The 19,449-nt window shown below is 39.4% G+C and overlaps 1 protein-coding gene across 1 annotated transcript in view; it reads right to left on the bottom strand.

Annotated features, from left to right (window-relative positions):
* PLCE1 (phospholipase C epsilon 1) overlaps positions 1-17,511 on the bottom strand; it is a 272,695-nt gene extending 255,184 nt beyond the window's left edge. The window contains 1 exon segment of the mRNA NM_001136565.1: positions 16,282-17,511. Within this exon segment, the coding sequence (NP_001130037.1) occupies positions 16,282-17,511 (1,230 nt within the window).
* Between the last annotated feature and the right edge of the window lie 1,938 nt (positions 17,512-19,449).

Here is a 19,449-nt window from a genome sequence, read left to right as displayed (position 1 = left end):
GCCTACACTTTCTCCTGAGAAGGATGAAATGGAAATTGGTTATCCCCATTATCTCTTTGACATACACAAAATCTTGGGAGCTTTGTACTCCATCCTTTCCTTGCATATGACTAAAGTGAACTCAATGTTTACATGTTTAGGAAAAATTTTTCCAATTCTTCCCTGGCAAGTGCTTAGATCTGATTAGTTCCTATCTGCTAGATATTAACTGCTTTGTAAAACTTTCTCATTTTCTCTTTCTCCTCTTCCTCCTCCTCTTTCTCCTGCAAAAAACCTTCCAAGTATTGCAGTTAGGGTTCAACTCATGAGCTACAAGGTTAGATGCCCTAACAGAGAATAGCTTGGTATACTGGGATGGAAAGATTCCCAAAACGGGTGGGCCTTACTTACCAAGGCTTTATAAAATGGCCAGAGTCTTAAGTAGCAGAGGGAATGGAAGAATAACAGGAAGAGGGAATCAGCTCAGGCAAGGGCTTGGAGGCTGGCAGGGTACAGAATAGTACTATTCACAATAGCTTCAAACTGAGAACAACTCAAATGACTATTAATAGTAGAGTAGATAAAGAGTAGGATAGTCATAAAATGGAATGGAATAGTACATAGCAAAGAGAATGCACAAACTACAACTACAGGGATGAACTGCACAATATAATGCTGGGGGAAAGCATACAAAATAGTACCTTCTATGAATTCATTTATATGAAGTTCAAAAATAGGCCAAATGAATGTATGGTGTTAGAAGACAAGACTGGTTACTTTTGGGGGACAGAGAGAGAGAGACTGGAAGATGATACAAGTAAGGCTTGTGGGGTGCTAATTTCCATTTGCTGATTTTGGTACCAGTTACATCACTGTGTTTCCCTTTGTACTGCTTGTATATTTCTCTGTAACTATGTGATGCTTCCGTCCTCAGTCATCAGTCATGATCATCATCATCATCATCATGATTTCAAAGAGTAAAGAGCCAAGAATAGTAAGGACACTTCTCAAAAGAAGTTGTTATACATCCTAATGTTATTGGCACAGTGATGGATAAACTAACCAAAGAGCTAGGTTAGGAGCTCAGAGAAGACTGGTGCATGTATGGAACTTTGATATATGACAAGAGGGGCATGTCAGATTACAGCTAGAAAATGGATACTGATATGAAAACAGATTAAAGTGAAATCCCTGCCTCATACCATATATAAAATCAAGGATTTAAACAGACTAGAGAATTAAATTGTCAAAAATAAAACTCATAGTAGAAAATACAAATGAATACTTTTAGCTTTCAGGTAGAGAAAGTTTTCTTAAAAACAAAAGGCATTGACCATAAAATAAAACTTTAATAAATTTGACTATTTAAATTAAAATTTTGTATATCTTATTGAGAGAAATTTTACCAAAAAAAATTTTAAACTGGGTAAAATATCAGCAATACACGCAAATGAAAATGGATATCAGGAATATACAAAAACTACACATCAATCAGAAGCACAAGCAACCCAATAGAAAATGGGCAAAAGATCTAAGGCATTTCATAGAAAAAGAAACAATGATGGTGCCTTGGTGGCTCAGTTGGTTAAGTGTCCGACTCTTGATCTCAGGTTAGTTCTCAATCTATGGTCATGAGTTTAAGCCCCATGTTGGGCTCCATGCTGGGTGTGGAGCCTATTTTAAAACAAAACAAAACAACACACACACACAAACACAAATAAAAAAACAATGACAATGTGAAGATATGATTAATATTACTAGTGATCAGGAAATACCAAATGAACCTCAGAGAAAAGTTTTTAAACCTGCTTGACTGGCAAAAATAAGTTGGAATATACCAAGTATTAGAGAGGATACAGATTCATAGAATCTTCTATACATCACAGGGGGTGGGGGAAGGGGCAGGGCATATAGTCTAAATTGGTGCAGCCACTTTAGGAAACAGTTTACCACTATCTTCTAAATTGAATACTCACATGCCCTATGTTCCAGCAATTCCACTCCTAGGTATACGTCCAAGAGAAAATTTTAGACGTATGTAACAAGCAACATAGACAAAAAAAAAAAAAAAAAAAAAAGGTCGTGGAAGAACTATTTAAAATAGCATAAACATAAAAACAACCTAAATGCATATCAACAGGAAAATGCCTGAGGAAGCTATGCTATATTTACACAGAGGAATATTATACAGCAATCAAAACAAACTAAAACATATAACAGTATAAATAAAACTTAGAAATATAATGCATGGGAATCCCTGGGTGGCTCAGCAGTTTGGCACCTGCCTTCAGGTCAGGGCATGATCCTGGAGTCCTGGGATAGAGTCCCACAACAGGCTACCTGCATGGAGCCTGCTTCTCCTCTATCTTGTCTCTGCCTCTCTCTATCTGTGTCTCTCATGAATAAATAACTTATTTTCTTTTAAAAAAGAAATATAATGCATAAAAATTTTAAAAATTACACATACTATGCCTTTATGAAAAGTTCAAAACAACTAAAACTAAAAATGCATATTTTTAAATTTAAAATTTATTTTATTTTATTATTTGTTATTTTTTAGTTTTTATTTAAATTCCAGTTTGTTAGCATACAGTCTAATATTAGTTTCGGATGTACAATTTAGTGATTCAACACTTCCATACAACACCTGGTGCTCATCACAAGTGCACTCCCTAATTCCCATCACCTATTTCACCCATCCCCCATCCACCTCCTTTCTTCTAACCATCAGTTTGTTCTCCATTGTAAAGAGTCTGTTTTTTGGTTTGCTTCTCTCTTTTTCCTCCCATGACCATTTTTTATCTTTAAAAGTGCATAGTTTTTAATATTAAGGTGAAAATAATGTGACATACAACTAATTAACTTTTAAAGTATAAAATGCAGTGGAATTTAGTATTATTATATAGTTCTTAAGTATACACATACATGCAACAACCTTGCATACAAAAGAAAGTAAGGGAATGACAGAAATGAGATTCAGGTAATGGTGCCTGGACAGATTAAAACTGGGAGAGCCAAAAGAGGAGGCTAACAGGCTAGGTGTAGGGTTTTCCTAGCCTCAGTTTTAGATGGTGAGTTAGACAGGTCCTCATTTCAATACCAAAAACCAACTATATGAACAAACAAACAGACCAGTCCTTTTTGCTTTACATCAACAGATGCTGCCAACAACCTTTGCAAAGTATAGAAGGCAATTTTCACAAGAGGTGCTTTGAAAACAAAACAGGGAGATTCCTATTCTGTTGAGAAAAATTATGTCACTTTAAATTTTATATGAAGCAATTTCCTTGGGGGAAAATGGCTAAGGCAAGATGCCAGAAGGCCTCTGAAATCAACATTACATTTGGAATAAACCAAATGCGGACTTCAGCAAGAAGAAAGATGGTCAATTTTCTTATGATGGAACACTTTGCCCACTGTAGGCAGAACAATCCTAACTCCTGACAGAAGCCAAATGATAGCCCACCTCCTCCAGGAAGCCTTCTCAGACTATACAAACCCCCCTGCCACTCTTACAGCACTTGGAGACTATCCCACAATTTAGAGTTATTCCCTCAGGGTTCCTAGAGAAAACTTTGTATTTGTAGGGAGATAATTCAGAATTTTCGTCAAAAATTGAGGCTTAAGAATCAAAAGGAAAATAACAGCAGTGTCAAGTACTGTTCTAAGTGCTTTAAAATTAATAACATTTTTATTAACATTTGTTAACATTTAACATAGAACAACCTGTTAATCTTATAACAATCCCAATAAGTAGGTTAAATTATAATCCCCACTTTAGAGGATAGGAAATAGAGGCACAGAGAAGTTAAGTAACTTTCATGAGGTCACAGTGCAAGTAAGTAGAGAGTCAGATTTGAACATAGGCCAGCTGGCTCCCAGCTTACTTAACCACTATGGAGCCTTATACCTCGAATAACTTATCTGTTATAATACAATCAATTCACTCCTTGCCTATGGGTCAGAAACAGTGTTTGGCATCTGGCACAGGGCAGGAGAGTTGGCTTGGGAGCAACCCAGATTCCAGGCCTGGCTGTGAAACTGATACCTGAGTGGACCTAGGCCTTCCTTTCAGCCTCAGTTTCCTTCTCTGTAAAATGAAGAGCTGGAGTTGACAGTCTCCAAGACGCTTCCAGTGCTAATGTTTTATGAGCCTGGGATTGCTGGCTCAATTACTTGAGCCCACTTTGGCCCTTCCTGCTGGGCTCAGTGTCTCTCACTGGCTCCACATCCCATAAATAAGAGAAAAAGAACACAGGAAAATATCCTCCTGAGAGACTGGGAGGGATCTCACGGCTGCTCCATATGCTTTGAAGACCTGGTCGTTAACCAGAGAGAGCTACCTGCCAAGTGAAGGATGGAAAGAAACTAGACGAAGGGGAGAAATGAACTCAACAAAACTTGGCTACATTCAAATTTAAAGGGCACCTCAGAGTACTTAAAGAACTGACAATGTTATTGCAATAAGATGAGCCAGCTTCTTAAAGAACTGAAGATAGGAAAAGCTGTGAAAACTGGAATGGACCAGAGAACACCAAAAAAAGGTGACTGAATATGCACCAACCATGATCATTTACAATCTGGGAAAACTGTGGAACAAATGAAAGATAAGGCATGTGGCCTCCACCATTATTTACCATGAGCTCTGCCAGGGCAGGTGACGTATCAGGAATCCATGTCTCTGGCTTTGGGGTTCAGAATCAGCTGACATTAATAGAGCACCTACTATGTGAAAGGCTGTATCATATATTTTCATCCTATTTTGAGAGATGAGGATCCGGATTCTAGTTCTGTGTCTTCCATTATTAGCTACGTGAATCTGGTTAAATAATTTCCACTGTGGAGGGACTTGTCTACTTTATCCATAAAATGAGGGAGTGAAAAAGGTTATAGAAGATGGGCCTCCCAGCTCGAGAATTCTACAGTTCATGAAGTTATCAAATACTTATTTTATATTTACCTAGAAAAGCATTTGCACTATTTGTTTATATTTCAGACCACTAGAACTTAACAACTCCACTGTGCTGAGCACATTATATATGAATCCAAGAAAAAATCCAATTGTAGCTTTGTTCTTCAGTAGCTCCTCTGATTGTCTTCCACATGGTATGGATCACCAGGATCACCTTGTATGGTTGAGCAGGTGCACCCTGTACAAGAGCACTTGGCCAAGAAGGCTTGTGGAGATGGGGCTAAATTTCATTCTCACCTGTGATATGAGCTTCGTGTACATGAGACTGAGTACAAGCCAAATGGGCATTGTGGGTTTGTGGGTATGTCCGAACTATCCATTGATACTGAGCAAGACTGTGAAGCAATGACCAAGTTTGTATACCAGTTCGTGTTGTATGCAGAACTTATAATTTTACCTTTACTCAAAACATTTCCAGATACCTCCTTTCACCTCTTGTCTGTTTATAAAGCCCCTAATAAAACCAATCCTATCCTTCACAGTCCTATATCAAATTGAGCTAAATCACCTTTAGCTAGGATGCTTGAATGGACTGTTTCTAAAATGCCCATCCAAGCTCAAAGGATGAAGACATTTTGCATAATGGTAACATAAGTGGAAAATGGAGTCTGCCTTTCAAGGTGATTTCTTAGAAAGAGACAACCCTTATTTAGCTGAGCATATCTTAGTCTTTCAACGAAATCTATTTTACTACTTTTATACTTCCAAAGCACAGTAGCTACCAAGTACTTGGAAAAAATACAGAAAAACAAAAACTTTGAGAAAAACATTTGCTAGATTCTGTTCTGGGCTCCTAATGTGTTGTCTCTACAACACACTTAGTACCACTACCAAGTCATTCATTTTGAAGCTCCTCATTTTTCTTGCAACAAAGTAGATGTGCTCTAGTTCACTCACATTCTTTCTCCTTTGTATTGTGATCAACAGCAACTCCAAGACCAATCATTCTGGATTTCCTGAGTCAGTCTCAATTTCAAATATTCTGCCCCTCTGTCCTCTCAACAAAAAGTTCCCAACTTTTTATTTGGAAAAGATGGTCGCCACAATAATGGCATTACCGTCACAAAATATTAGTCATGGCAGAGTCATACCCACACTACAGTGCCCTTATTTGGTATGTGGCCAACAAAAGAAGAACTTGCTGGTCCATCCAGGACATGAGACCATTTTCTTTGGCCCCATTAAAGAGAAAAATAATGAATCTGCTACTAAGCCAGTTTTGGATCACCAATTTAGAACTCAAATGAACATTTCTCTTATTCTAGAAGAGTTTTTCAAGGCTAAGAAATTACTATGTGATGGAAGGGTACATAATCTGGAAAAACTGAAGCCATGGGGTTTTCCAACTGCCAAACTCCCACATGCTGGCTCTCGAGACACATCCACATTCACTGTTAAAGTGTCACTGTTTATAATTTGATGCTAAATTTTCTGAAGCTAGGCTGCTCAACGTGGTATACAGATAAATTGATTCCTTGTTTTATTAAAACACAGGGATAAGATGAAGTAGGTGTTGGTGACAAAAATCACCTAATCTCAAGTTTAAAATGAAGTTATGAAAACTAGGCCAGCCTCACAATGAGGAAACCAAAGGGTCAGGTTTCAGTAAGCAGGTTCCCCTGGATGCTTACAGCGTTTATAGAAAGGAAACAGCTGACTCTGGCTTTGTTTTGCTGCCTCCAGAATAGTTTTGGAATCCCCTTTTCCCCCAGGTACCTCAAGCTGAAGCCTCAGAGCCTGGAGTAAGAAAAGAAAACTTATAATCCTGGGGTCATTTTGTAATGTTTGCCAAGCATCTGAATATACAACCAGCCTCATTTTTTTCCCTCCAACCTCACAACCCTGTGAAGGAGGTGAAAATGGTGGGACTACGGAAAGAAATGTTCCTGAGCAATGTTTTTCATACTTTGGGCAGTTGGTCAGAACCCTCAAAGATCACAGAAAACTTTAAATTAAAATGGAAAAATACTAAACTATGTTTGCACCAGTTTTGGTCATTCTAGCATGATCATGAATAAGCTATAGATTCTGAGTCAGATGTGTGCAGTTTGCTTTGGACTCTGTTCTTGCTTACTTACTTATAAAACTCTCAAAATGTACTTTTAAATTACAGCAATTCAGTGAAAAATTCAAACCTTCGGGCTTGGTTTCCTCCCCCTAGCAGGCTGAGTCATAAAAATAAATCTTAGCCATTTCAAGAGCCAACACACCCCTCACATTAAGAATTGGTATTGTTCCCCACATCTCCCATTTCATCCAAAGGTCACACCCAGATCACATTTGAAGACAGAGAAACAGCTTAAGGGCTCATCCAGCTCAAAGTTTGCACAGTTAATAAGGGAACAGAACCTCTTGCCAAGTTATAGGGATGAGTTACATCAGAATCTTCCAGAGGAACCTCTGAGGAGTGGTTATGAGAATGGGCTTTGGAGACAGCCCAACCAAGGCTGGAGTCCTAACACTGTGTGACCTTGGTCATGTCTGGAAAGCACAGTGCCTAGCATACAGTAAAAGCCCACCAAGTGCTTGCTTTTTTATTGCTATAGGCATTTCAGGGCTTAGCCATTGATGAAGAAGCATCTCTCCTGCGCCCATTCACTACTGCAAGTGCTGGAGAGTGACTACAACGTTCTCTCCAAATCAAGCCTCTAGGAGGCAGTGCTGGGGGAGGTAGAATATTTACTCCACCATAAATCCAGAGTCAAGACTTAAATCAGGAAAATCACAGATTGTTGGGCTTTCAGAGATAAGATGAAATGTGTAACTTATAATGTATTAACATATGCAAATTTTATAGCACACAGCAGGCAGTGAATACATGTCTGCCCTCACTTTTTAAAAAAGTATTTATTTATTTATTTAGAGAGCATGAGCAGGGGAGAGGAACAGGCAGAGAGGGAGAGAAAGAATGTCTAGCAGACTCCACACTGAGCAAGGAGCCAGATGCAGGGCTGGATTCTATAACCCAAGATCATGGCCTGAGCCAAAATCAAGACTCAAACGCTTAACCCACTATGCCAACCAGGCACCCCTATCCTTACTTCGTTTTCAAAGGAACTAAAAATCTCAGCAGTGACCTGCTTAAGGTCATACAACCAGTTAATGGGAGAGCTGGAATTGATACTTAGGTCTTATTTTGGGTGTGTGGGGGAGGATGCTGCCTCAAGTTTATTCCTGATCGTACTGGGGGTCAGATGGTATGAAGAAACTGACCAAATACCTCCCCAACTTAAGAATGATCTCCTCAACACAGCATGCTGACCCTATCCCTTTACTACCAACCCCACCTCTGACCACCACTGAGAAACAGAAGCTAGATCCCCTCTGGTCCATGGTAGAAATCTGTGCCTGTACGGACTACAGGTTCCGAAGGACAGGGACAGAGCTCCAGGATCTTCGAGGAGGGGGCTTCTTTCCTCTGTGGCCCACTGCAGATAAACAGCAGTCTTAGATGCTCCCCTTGTAAACGCAAAACATATGGAAACTTTCCCAGGGGGTTTTGCAATTGAAATGGTCACAGACAAGGAGATCTACAAATGTCCCCTCTTTGTCTTTCAGGACAAGTCTGTGGAGGTAACAAGCATAGGTCTCTGGGTTCACAGGACTGAAAAAGGCCTTTCTGAATAGCAATGGGAAATTCTGATTCTGTCCTAGATATTGCTCAAAGAAAGTGTTTCCAAGCTCCGATGGTCAAAGGGAGGACAGCTTATAAGCCTGCACTGGGTCTGGGAAGGAGAGAAGGAGACATCAGCAGTGAGCGGAAACTGCTTTTCTTTACTTATAATTCAAGGAATCATTCGAGAAATACATATCAGCACTGGCTGAAACTCTGGACTGGGGTCCATGCTGGGGAGGGGTTCACAGGAAAGGACCACCAAGAGGATGTGAAACCTAAGCTCAGGACTAAAGGATGGGTAGAAACTAGCCAGGTAGAGAGGGATGTTCTAAACCAGGGGGAATTTTACTCTACAGGGCCAGATAATAAATATTCTAGTCTTTCCAAGACATATAGTCTCAATTAGCGCTCCCTGACTGTGCTGTTACAAGGAGAAAGCAGCTACAGAAAAATACATGAGTATTAAAAGGAATGAATGAGGCTGTGTTCTAATAATCTTCATTTGTGAACACTGAAATTTCAAATTCATATAATTTTTACATGGCATGAAATAGCATTCTTCTTTTGATTTTTTTGAATGCTTCAAAAATGAGGAACCATTCTTAGCTTGTATTTTAACAGTATGTGCATTAAGGTATATGAGAGGGATTAGTCAAGGCCATTCCTGAGCTAAAAAGATGATAGGCGTTTCTAAACCACAGATTCTCTTAGATCCTCTACCCAGGTCTGGGACTAAAGTGAGAAAAGTGAGCTACCTAGGGCTCAAAATTTAAGGAAGCATTAGTTGATAAGTAGAGAGCTAGCACCAGCCAGATCCTGAGATTGAGTGCCTCCTTAAATGTTACCACTCAGGCACCCTGCTCGTCTCAGCCTAGTTTTGGTCCCACCACTTGTACATAATGAAGTACATTACTGTAAAGTGGTGACCTCCTTAATCAGCCTTGCCTTGGATGCATTCCATGTAATGCACAAGTTTGCAGATGACAATCTGCCATTGCTCTGGGGTGCAGAATTTAGATAATAAGAAAAATGGCCTATATAATACAAGCTCAGGCAGAAGAGGAGTGAGAAACTATGCAGACTGGAGTTCAGAAAGAATTTGGGGGAGAAGGAAGTCAAAAAAATTTGACTTAACCATTGTTGCTAGTAGGGCAAATTTGAAAAAGACGACTGAGAATGAGATCAATGTCCAAAGAAAATACTTAACAAGTTTCACTATGAATTAAAATTGTAAGCCTTCTTTGCTACTTTCTTGACTTGCATTCATTATATCCATGTCCATACCTGTACCTCTATACACACACACACACACATACACACATACGTGAAAATAGACTTACATCCAGAAATATAAAGAATTCAATAATAAAAGAAATTTAAAAATAGGCAAAAGATTTGAATAGGCATTTCTCCAAAGATGTACAAATGGCCAATATGCAAAGGAAAATGTGTTCAACATCATTAGCTATCAGGAAAATACAAATCAAAACTACAATGCAATATTACCTCATATCCATTAGGATGGCTATAACCAAAAAGGCGGACACTAAGAAATGCTGGTCAAGATATAGAAATATTGGAACCCTCACACACTGCTAGTGGGAATGCAGAAAGGTGTGGCTGCTTTGGAAAATAGTCTGGCAGTTCTTCAGAAGGTTAAACACAGTTATAAAACTCAGTAATTCCACTCCTGGATATGTACCCAAGAGAAATGAAGACATATGTCCACACAAACACTTGCATATGGATGTTCACAGCAGTATTATTTATACCAGACAAGAAGTGGAAAGAATCTGATGTCTAACAACTGATGAATAGATAATTAAATGTCATATGTTCATACAATGGAGTATTATTCAGAGGTAAAAAAACAAAGTACCTACACATGCTACAGTAGAGATGTACCTTGAACCTTAAAAATATTATATTGTGTTCAGTACACTGGTATTAAAATTTAAAAATACATTATGCTAAGTGAAAGAAGCCTGTCACAAAAGAGTGCACATTCATATGATGGTCTAGAATAGGGAATAGGGAAACTTAGAGATCAGAAAGTAGATCAGTGGATGCTTCTGGGTGGGGGAGGGGAGACAGCATGAGGAGAATGGAGGCTGATAGCTAGAGGGTATGGGGTTTCCTTATGAAGTAATGAAATGTTCTAAAATTGTGGTGATGGCTGCACATATCTGTGACTAGGTCAAAAACCACTTAATAAAGCTATCAAAATAAAGAAGACTATCAATAAAGTTATCAAAAACAGAAGTAATCAATTTCTCCTTGCCTCCAAAGAGATCTGCTTTAGGGATTCAAAGTATGGGCTCTCCTTATCCTTGAAAGATAATGCAATCTCTGTATTGCTGAAGACTGTTTGAGGGGTGATGGCCTAAATGACTGGGATGGGGCAGGGGCTCAAGGGCTAAATATTGGCTAGGGTTTGGGATTTGGATGCCTGAGCTCTGCAGGACTCATATTTAATATCAGGCTCTGAATGTATCCAGGCCAGCTGCTAGAAAAAAGAACCAATGGATGGAAAACCATATTAGTGTCATAAAGGTCTTCAAGACCAGAAAATGACCCAGCACCACTGTCTGAGAAGAGCTTTTCAGGGAGGGCCCTCTCCTCATGAGTCATGAGTTAGTCTAGTCATGGAAGAATCAGGGGATAGTCACCCCTCACTCCCAATGATGCTTCAGTCCCTGATGCTGGATCCTGTGGTCACTGGAGAAGAAACCTCCACACTACTCCAGAAGGCCTATAAGCCCTCAAGGGGACTTATATTTGAATCAGCACCCAGGGAGGGGACCATGGGAAGAGGAACACTATTATCACACATGACTACAGGAGGTCATTCTATGGGCAGCCCAAATCCCTCCTGCGTAAAAATGCAAAGTGTGCATTAGATCAAGACTCCATCTGATAGTCTTATTCTGGCTTATGGGTTCTGATTCTTTTCAGGCCACATTTTAACCATGGTCCATATCCAGGGATGAGGCCTAATTCTCATTATGCAGGACATCTGGGGAAAAGGAAAAAAACAAGCCTAGTGCTGTTACTGTCCCAGGCTACTGTATGAGTAACAGTGGCCATGAATATATTCACCTTAAATTTAGTGTCCAGGATCAGCATTTTTCATTGTCATTCCATTTTTTGCCGAATCCTAGCCAAAGAGCTGGTAGACAGAGATATGGAAGCAAATTTATCCTAAACTGCCCCCATGCAGCTAATACGAGAAAGCTGTCCAATCACCACAGTGTCAGCCTCTGACAGCCTGTCACATTTTCCACTGATGCACCAGACGTGACTAAACTGTGCAGGGGCTGTCCGTCCGGGATCTGGGTTCCCTTTCACTGTGCTCAGCAGGAAGGGGACAACATCGTCCTGTATCCATGTCACGAACTTGACGTGACCCTTAGAAATGGAAGAGGGGGCCTGGCATGCCACCAAGCCCAGGCTTTTAGTTTTGCCTGCACACCCTGTGAAATTTTAATTATTTCAAAGTCCACATTATACCCAATGTGTAGGGAGACCAAATTTCCAGAGGAGAAAATGAAACATATTGCTGTTTCAGCAGCCACCTACGACAACGCTGGACAGCAGAGCCCAGTGGATATCTGATCATCCCTAAAAGTTACAATTTGCAAGAATAATTTGTTATTGGTTGGTCCCTTGACACATAACTGAGAAAATATGGACTCAAAGACATTTATACTGACAAAGGTATTTATGTTAAGCCACTCAAAATTTTTTCATTGCCTCCTACGTTTAAATTTTCTCTGCAAAAGAGTAGAATAAAATGTGAAGAAGAAAGATATATTTTAGAAGGAAGAAAGGAGGATAAGAGCTAACAACACAGAAGCTGGTTTGACTTTCTAAGTTACAGTTTTTGTAGTCTGATTTTTAAAAAAATGAATAACACTTCATTTTTTCCTATTTTGACACCCATATCCTTTTACAATAAATCCTCTTGCAGATCACAGCAGAGAGATAAATTAAGTGATGGTATGGGAGCTGGTGGCCCGTCTGCCCTGGCCACCCTCCCCTCCTCCATGCTCCATTCTTCAGTGTACATGGGACTCCGCTTACATGAATGATTCCAGCACAGGCAGGAACTTCTGGTCCTTCATCTTCAGAATAACTCTTAAGTACCCTAAACTCCCCAAAATTCAGGCAGGGAGAGAGTTTTTTTTAGAAGGAAAAACACTCTTAGCCTACTTTCAACCTGGAGACTTGAGCCACACCTGCCAAAATATACCCTCTTACCCTCTTGTTAAGCCAATAAACGTAGAGCAGGAGAATAAGGAGTGTGGCTGTAACTGGATAAGAGATAGGATTTTCATTTCTCACAAGCAGGGGGAGGAGGATACCAATATGGTTAGTCAGTCAGCAAGCATTAATCCTCATTAACATCTTCCATTCTTCCTGCACAGCTGTGCAAACATAAATTAATTGGGTCATTTTGACGAAGCATACATGAAAAAAATTTCAGTGTGAGGCAGAGGAACTAACTGGACACAACACATTCTTTAAATGTGTAGGAAGGAAAAAAAAATGTGTAGGAAGGACTATACAAGCTACCACATCATAAACTGAGAGACATACATTCAAATTCACCTCACCATAAACTCCCCTATGGGAGAAGCTCCAAAGAACAGAAGGCGGTGGGCACGTGTTCATGACAAAGCATGTAATAAATTGCCAGAGTGAGAACAGTGGCTCCCACTCCTTGCCAGATACTGTGCTGTCAACTTCACATGGCCATTTCATTTAATCCCCTAATATTATGATTACTTCCAGTTTACATATAAGGTAATTAGAAACAAAGAGGTCAAATAACTTGCCTGAAATCACACCTGGCCATAAATGGTGAAGTCACTGTGGTCGACTTTCAGTTCAGGCAGGCTGACTCCAGAGACCATGTTCCTAAGATGACACTGTCCTGTTTTTCACATACTTGGCATTATGCTTGCATCATGGAGAGTAGGAAAATGGTATGGCCACTTCCTGTCCTTAATAAATTTATAATCTGATTGGGGAACCAGGATGGCTACATGTGAAATGATCAGGAACGGGAGCACTGTACTAGGGTCTGCTTTGTTCAGGTGAAGGAAGCTGCTTATAGGAGTTGGAGGAAGTGGCTATAATTTATCTGTGCAATTTTGAGAAAGATTTCTACCAGACTCTATGCTAAAAACTGAGATACTGAGAGAATACTATACTTTAGAAATTACGGAGTCATTCCTGCCATGGTATGGTTAGAATATTCAAAAAGGGCTCTCCCTTTCAGAACTCTCCCTTCAGAAAGGAGTGGACCATCAATCCATTCCCCAGCTTCATCTTAAGTGTTAATAAATTTGCCCACAGCCTCCTGCAAACCCGTCAGAAAGGAGAAAGGACTTCCTGGAGTTCACTCTGACTGAGGTGTGGCAACCTCTCCCAGCCTCCAGAGACTAAGGGAGGATGATTTGCATCATCTCTTTGGTTCTTTTCACTGGAAATTACCCATCCCAGGGCCTCTGGCTGACAGAAAGGGGCTGAGTGGAGCTAGGGATCCGTGAGCTTTCTCAGGAGAAGTGGCAATGCTCCAGAAAGTGGAGGAGTGAGTATGGTCACGCCAGAAATTATTCTGCAATTACTTACAGCAGGCTCATGACCCTTGTGCCTGAGTAAGGGGGAAGGGGTGGGACATGTGGCCTGTGATAACGGTTCTCAATCAATCAGCTTACATTCTCTTTGCTGCATTTAAATTTCTGTTGCATTCTTAACATTCAACTTCAGGTGTGCATGAATTTTTTAAATTCCTGCATTTTTAATTGGGAAGACACATTACTGTGATGAGCTCCTTTCTCTTTGTGTGGATAATTTAGCCAGAAGGGCTGGGGAGCCTGCGTGTCATTGACATCACCTTGCTTGTAACTCAGGTTTTATGAGGAATAAGGTGAAGTGGTAAAAACGAATCAGCCGACACTTGCTGGGTGAATGGTAGGTTCAATGCACAGAAAGAAGGGCTTGTCAGTCATCACTTTTCAGGCAGGCTTTCAGCTCAACCCTGCCACTCCTGAGAACCCAAGCAGTGTCAGGGACTTTAAGACAGTAAATATTCCCCAAATGTCCTGACCAAAGAGCAAAGAGCTCAGTTAAAGCTCCTGGACAGTGGTTCTCAACTCCATAGAATCATAGAATCACCAGGGAAACTCTGAAAAAACATTCATGTTGTACCCTACCCTACTGATTCTGATTCAGAGGGTCTAGAGTGGGGCCTGGACACTGTGGTTCTAGTACAGAACCAGGGTTAGAACTGCCACACTGAACACAGCTAAATCCATTAAGCATCAGTGAGTATGGCTACTCAATCAACAGACACTGAAATGAACATAATTCTTCTGTTCCTTTAAAAGCTTACTCTCAATTTTCTTTTTCTGGATCTTGAGAAACTAAGAGTCTAGGCTCCTTGGATTACAATCCTTAGTTATACCACTTAGCAGTTAACTAACCTTGGACAAGGTACGTCTCAGGGGAGACTCCATTTTCTTAGAAAAACAATGGGGTTAATACTCATACCAGTATCCGAGGATAGCTGAGAGGATTGCATCAATAATGTAAATTATGTAACCCAACGTCTGGCACATGTAAAATGCACAGTAAGTATTAATTACCATGACTGATGATGATGATAGTAAAAATATACCAGTTGTGTTCCAATAAAAATAATGTTTTTCTGAACTGGGTATTTATTCACAAGGCCAGGTTTCAAAGAATTGTGAAATGCTAAAATGTGAGAATTAGACATTTAGCATATCTTTCAATTATGAATATAGGCAACAAGCCTCAGCAGTAGGAATAGCATCTGTGATCTTGTCACCAATAGAAATCACAGATATTTCCATATATTACAGTCATGGTCAAATCCCTAAAAGAGTATTTATATTCAGGGTGACCAACTACCCTGGTCTGGCCAGGACTAAGGGGCTTCCCTGGATGCAGGATTTGCAGTGCTAAACTGGCAAAGCCCCAGGGAAACCATTCCCTACTGATATTCCTACTACTTTGAAATTACAGTAGTTATCGCCTTACTGAATGCCACTGTTTAATGTGTTAATAAGGAAGCACCTACCATATATCACAATTTCAAACAATATCTTGGTAAATGTACATATGGCCACATAATCTGTGTCCTCGCTAACATTTTATATTTCATTTGATGCATTTAAAAGCATTCTTCTGAGTCCAGAGGCTTCACTGAATTGCCAAAGGGGTCCATGGCACAAAAAAGACAAAAAGGGAAGAATGTGGGAATACTGGTTGGAAAATGGAGGAAACCAGATTTTTACTTCTTTTAGGCCCTGCAACCTAAAAACATAGGCATGTACCTCCAAAGGACATGACTAGATAATCAGTCAATGGAGCTTCTTTCCCACTATCAGGAGTCTGTCTTATAATCTTACATACAGTAACTAGGGAATCTCCCTAATTTCTGCACTCCTGATGACATATATATGTATATTTAGTTACTTAAATCGTTGCAAAGTTAACTCAATCTTAACAGCTATCAATTGGAGTATCTGTTAGGTCTATTAGTTTCCAGTAACTACAAATGCTTCCCCTAAGAATCACAATTTGACAGAACTTAAAACTTTCCATGAACTAAAACAATGGAAAATTGGATTTTTAAAGATCAAGTTTAAAGATGTGGTCAAAAAGAAACTTTAACTCTTACCCGATACCACTGGGCTTCTGACAGGCACTGGCTCCCATCTTGCCTAATTGCCACCACTGGCAGCTGTTCCAGAACTCTCCCACGGGGTAATAAGGGACCACTTCTCTTCTGATCGATGTAACTGTAAGCTTCCAGCCCAATGTGACCAGAAGGCAGAGTTCTCATGATTGCCCTTGTCCCAGTATACACAGATTTCTTTACTTCTCTGTCATTTTTACAAAATCTCCTCACTAACAAAGTGGATCTCTCCTTTTTGTTTTTTAAAAAATCTTCTACATCTTCACCATTATCAGGGAAGTCTTCAAAATGGCTCAGAAAGGTCTTGGCAGGTGGACTGTTAGTTAGGTCCTCCCTGCGAAAGCTGTCACTTGAACATACCACACTGTCCCTTTGGCAAGAATCTTCAAAGCACAAGTATTTGTCATCCAAGGCATCATAATCATCACACTGCAGCTGTCCATTCTCATTATCACAGTTTTCAGCCAATTCCATGAGTTTACAGGTATATGCCACGTAATTTTTCTTTTGCTCCCCGCCAAAACCAGATGACAGTGGCACACAGTTTCCACAGTCATCCAATATCAAGTCACCTGACAGGGTACAGAAAGTGTCAGACATCCTTCTGTCAACTTTATAATTAAAGATTTGAAATGCTGCTTTGTTGCTGTCAGGGTGCGCCTGGCCAGTATCTACAATGGCTGACTGACTTCCTAAGGTACTAAAGTCCATTAGGCCTGTAGGCCTAAAGTCCATGGGAGGTCTGTTGACTTCCAGTTGAATTCCAGGGAATACCTTTCTTTCCAGTGAGGATGAGATTCCAGTTTCTAAACATGGGTCTTCCTCCATGACAGAATTGCACGTGTCATAAGACTGGCTCTGAGGAAGGACGCACTGGCGGTTTGTCAGGATGTTGTTATGGTTAATGTTAAGGTTTTTCACAGAAACTGGTGTGCTTTCCGTCCAGCACTCTTCATTGCTGTTCTCATCACTTGCTATTTTCTCCCTTGCTATGGAGAGAATTTTGGGCAAGTTGCTTCCAGAAGATTCTTCTTTAAGCTTGTTCATCCACGGGATGGTAGAAGTCTGCTCACTCTGCTTGACACTATGTGCCTTTGGAACACTGATGTCTGAGACCTTTTCACTACTTTCATCTACAGCCGATGGAGCAAATGTCACTTTTCTTTGAGTCACAGGTGTGAGAACAGAAGCTGCCATTCCTTCAGAAGTCATCCTGACCCACACACACAGGTTTTAGCTATTGCTGTCTCTCCTCCCTGGCGATCATGTCAAGATTTTTATAAAACAACTTATTGTTAAAATAATCTCAGATATACAAGTCCTCTGAGAAGCACTGTGACAATTTCTTTGATTCGGGTGCATTAAGAGCCAAATATATTTCCCTAGTTGTCACTTCCTGTCATGTGCAATACGTTTTTCTAGACCAGGGTTTCAAGGTGGTAGTTCAACTTTCTTTACTCTGTTAGTTGAAGGAATTCTTTTTGAGATTTTTACTGGGGATTGCATTCTGTAAATTCTGATCACTGACTTACTAATGTTTTAAAAATCCAGTTTGAATGTTTCCTGTAAGAAAAAGACATGATGTCAAACACTGTGACATGAAATAAATTTTTAAAACTGAACTCATAATTCTAAGCTAACACAAAATATGAACTAATTTTGAGGAAGGAGCTTTGCAATCTTATAGTTACTTTTAATGTTTTAGGTATTTATTTTTCTGATTTAATATTTCAGAAATTCTGTTTCCAGACAAAGTGAAGTCATAACAGAGACCAGAATTATCCCCCCACCTTAAACAACTGAAAAAAATCATTAAAAAAAAGGTTTTTACATATTGAACAACAGGTAACACAGAATAGTGATTCCTGAAATAAGAAAAAAACAAAATGAGATGAGTCCTATAAATGCCCTAATTTACAGCTTGAGAGTTTTTAGTCTACAAGGGAGGAAAGGGGAACTCAGGTTGAACCCAACAGAGTGCTGATATAAAGAAAAAAATTAAGAGTTCAATAAGCCCATAAAAACTGGAGAAAGAAGACAAATTAAATGGAGAGAAGCAAAAATAAGAATGGCAGCAGGCTTCTCATGAGGAACAATGCCATGGGGAGAAAAGTGGGGTGGATGGGCGAAATAGGAAATGGGGATTGAAGAGTGTACTTATAATGATGAACAAATAAAATAAAATAAGAAACAATACAACCAGATGAGAGTGGAGTAAATCTTTAAAGTACTAAAAGAAAAAATACTGCCAACTTAGATTTCTATGCTCAGCAAAAATATCTTCTGAAAACAAAAATAAAATAAAAACTTTCTAGACATACAAAAGCTGAAAGAATTCATCACCAGCAAATTTGCCTATAAGAAATGGTAAAGGAGGGGCAGCTCCAGTGGCACAGCGGTTTAGCGCTGCCTGCAGCCTGGGGTGTGATCCTGGAGACCCGGGATCAAGTCCCACATTGGGCTCCCTGCATGGAGCCTGCTTCTCCCTCTGCCTGTCTCTCTCTTTCTCTGAATAAATAAAATTAAAAAAAAAAATGGCAAAGGAAGTACTTTAGGTAGAACAAAAATGATACCAGATAGAAATCTGGATCCATGCAAAAGAATAAAGAGTATGGAAAATGTTATTAAATATGTGTGTAAATACAATTTTTCTTATTGTAAACCACTTAAGACAGCTGATCTTTTAAAACAAAAATAATAATAATGTATTGTGGCGTTTCTAACAAATGCAGAAGAAAAATAAATGACAATAATAACACAAGGTCAAGAGAAGAGAAAAGAAAGTATATTGTTGTAAGATTATTTTCTACATTAATTGGTATAATTATACTTAAAAGCAAGCTGTTGTAAGTTAAAGATGTATATTGTAAGCCCCAACACAACCACTTTAAGAAAAAATACAGGTAATAAGTCAAAATATTAGAATCATAAAAAATTTCAAGTAATCAAAAGGTAGAAAAAAAGGAAAAGATGAACAAAGAATAATGTGGCAAATGTGACTGTGTACTCCCTCTGTTTCCTTTGAATAAGAAATTATTGGTGAATAATTATAAATTATTCTATAATTTATATATATTCTAATTTCTTTTTTTTTTTTTAAAGATTTTATTTATTTATTCACGATAGACATAGAGAGGCAGAGACACAGGC

Source organism: Canis lupus, chromosome 28 (assembly GCF_011100685.1).
Source record: "Canis lupus familiaris isolate Mischka breed German Shepherd chromosome 28, alternate assembly UU_Cfam_GSD_1.0, whole genome shotgun sequence".
NCBI classification, from domain to species: Eukaryota; Metazoa; Chordata; class Mammalia; order Carnivora; family Canidae; genus Canis; species Canis lupus.
Note: the sequence above shows the minus strand (reverse complement) of the source record. Positions and strands in the feature narration are given on the sequence as shown.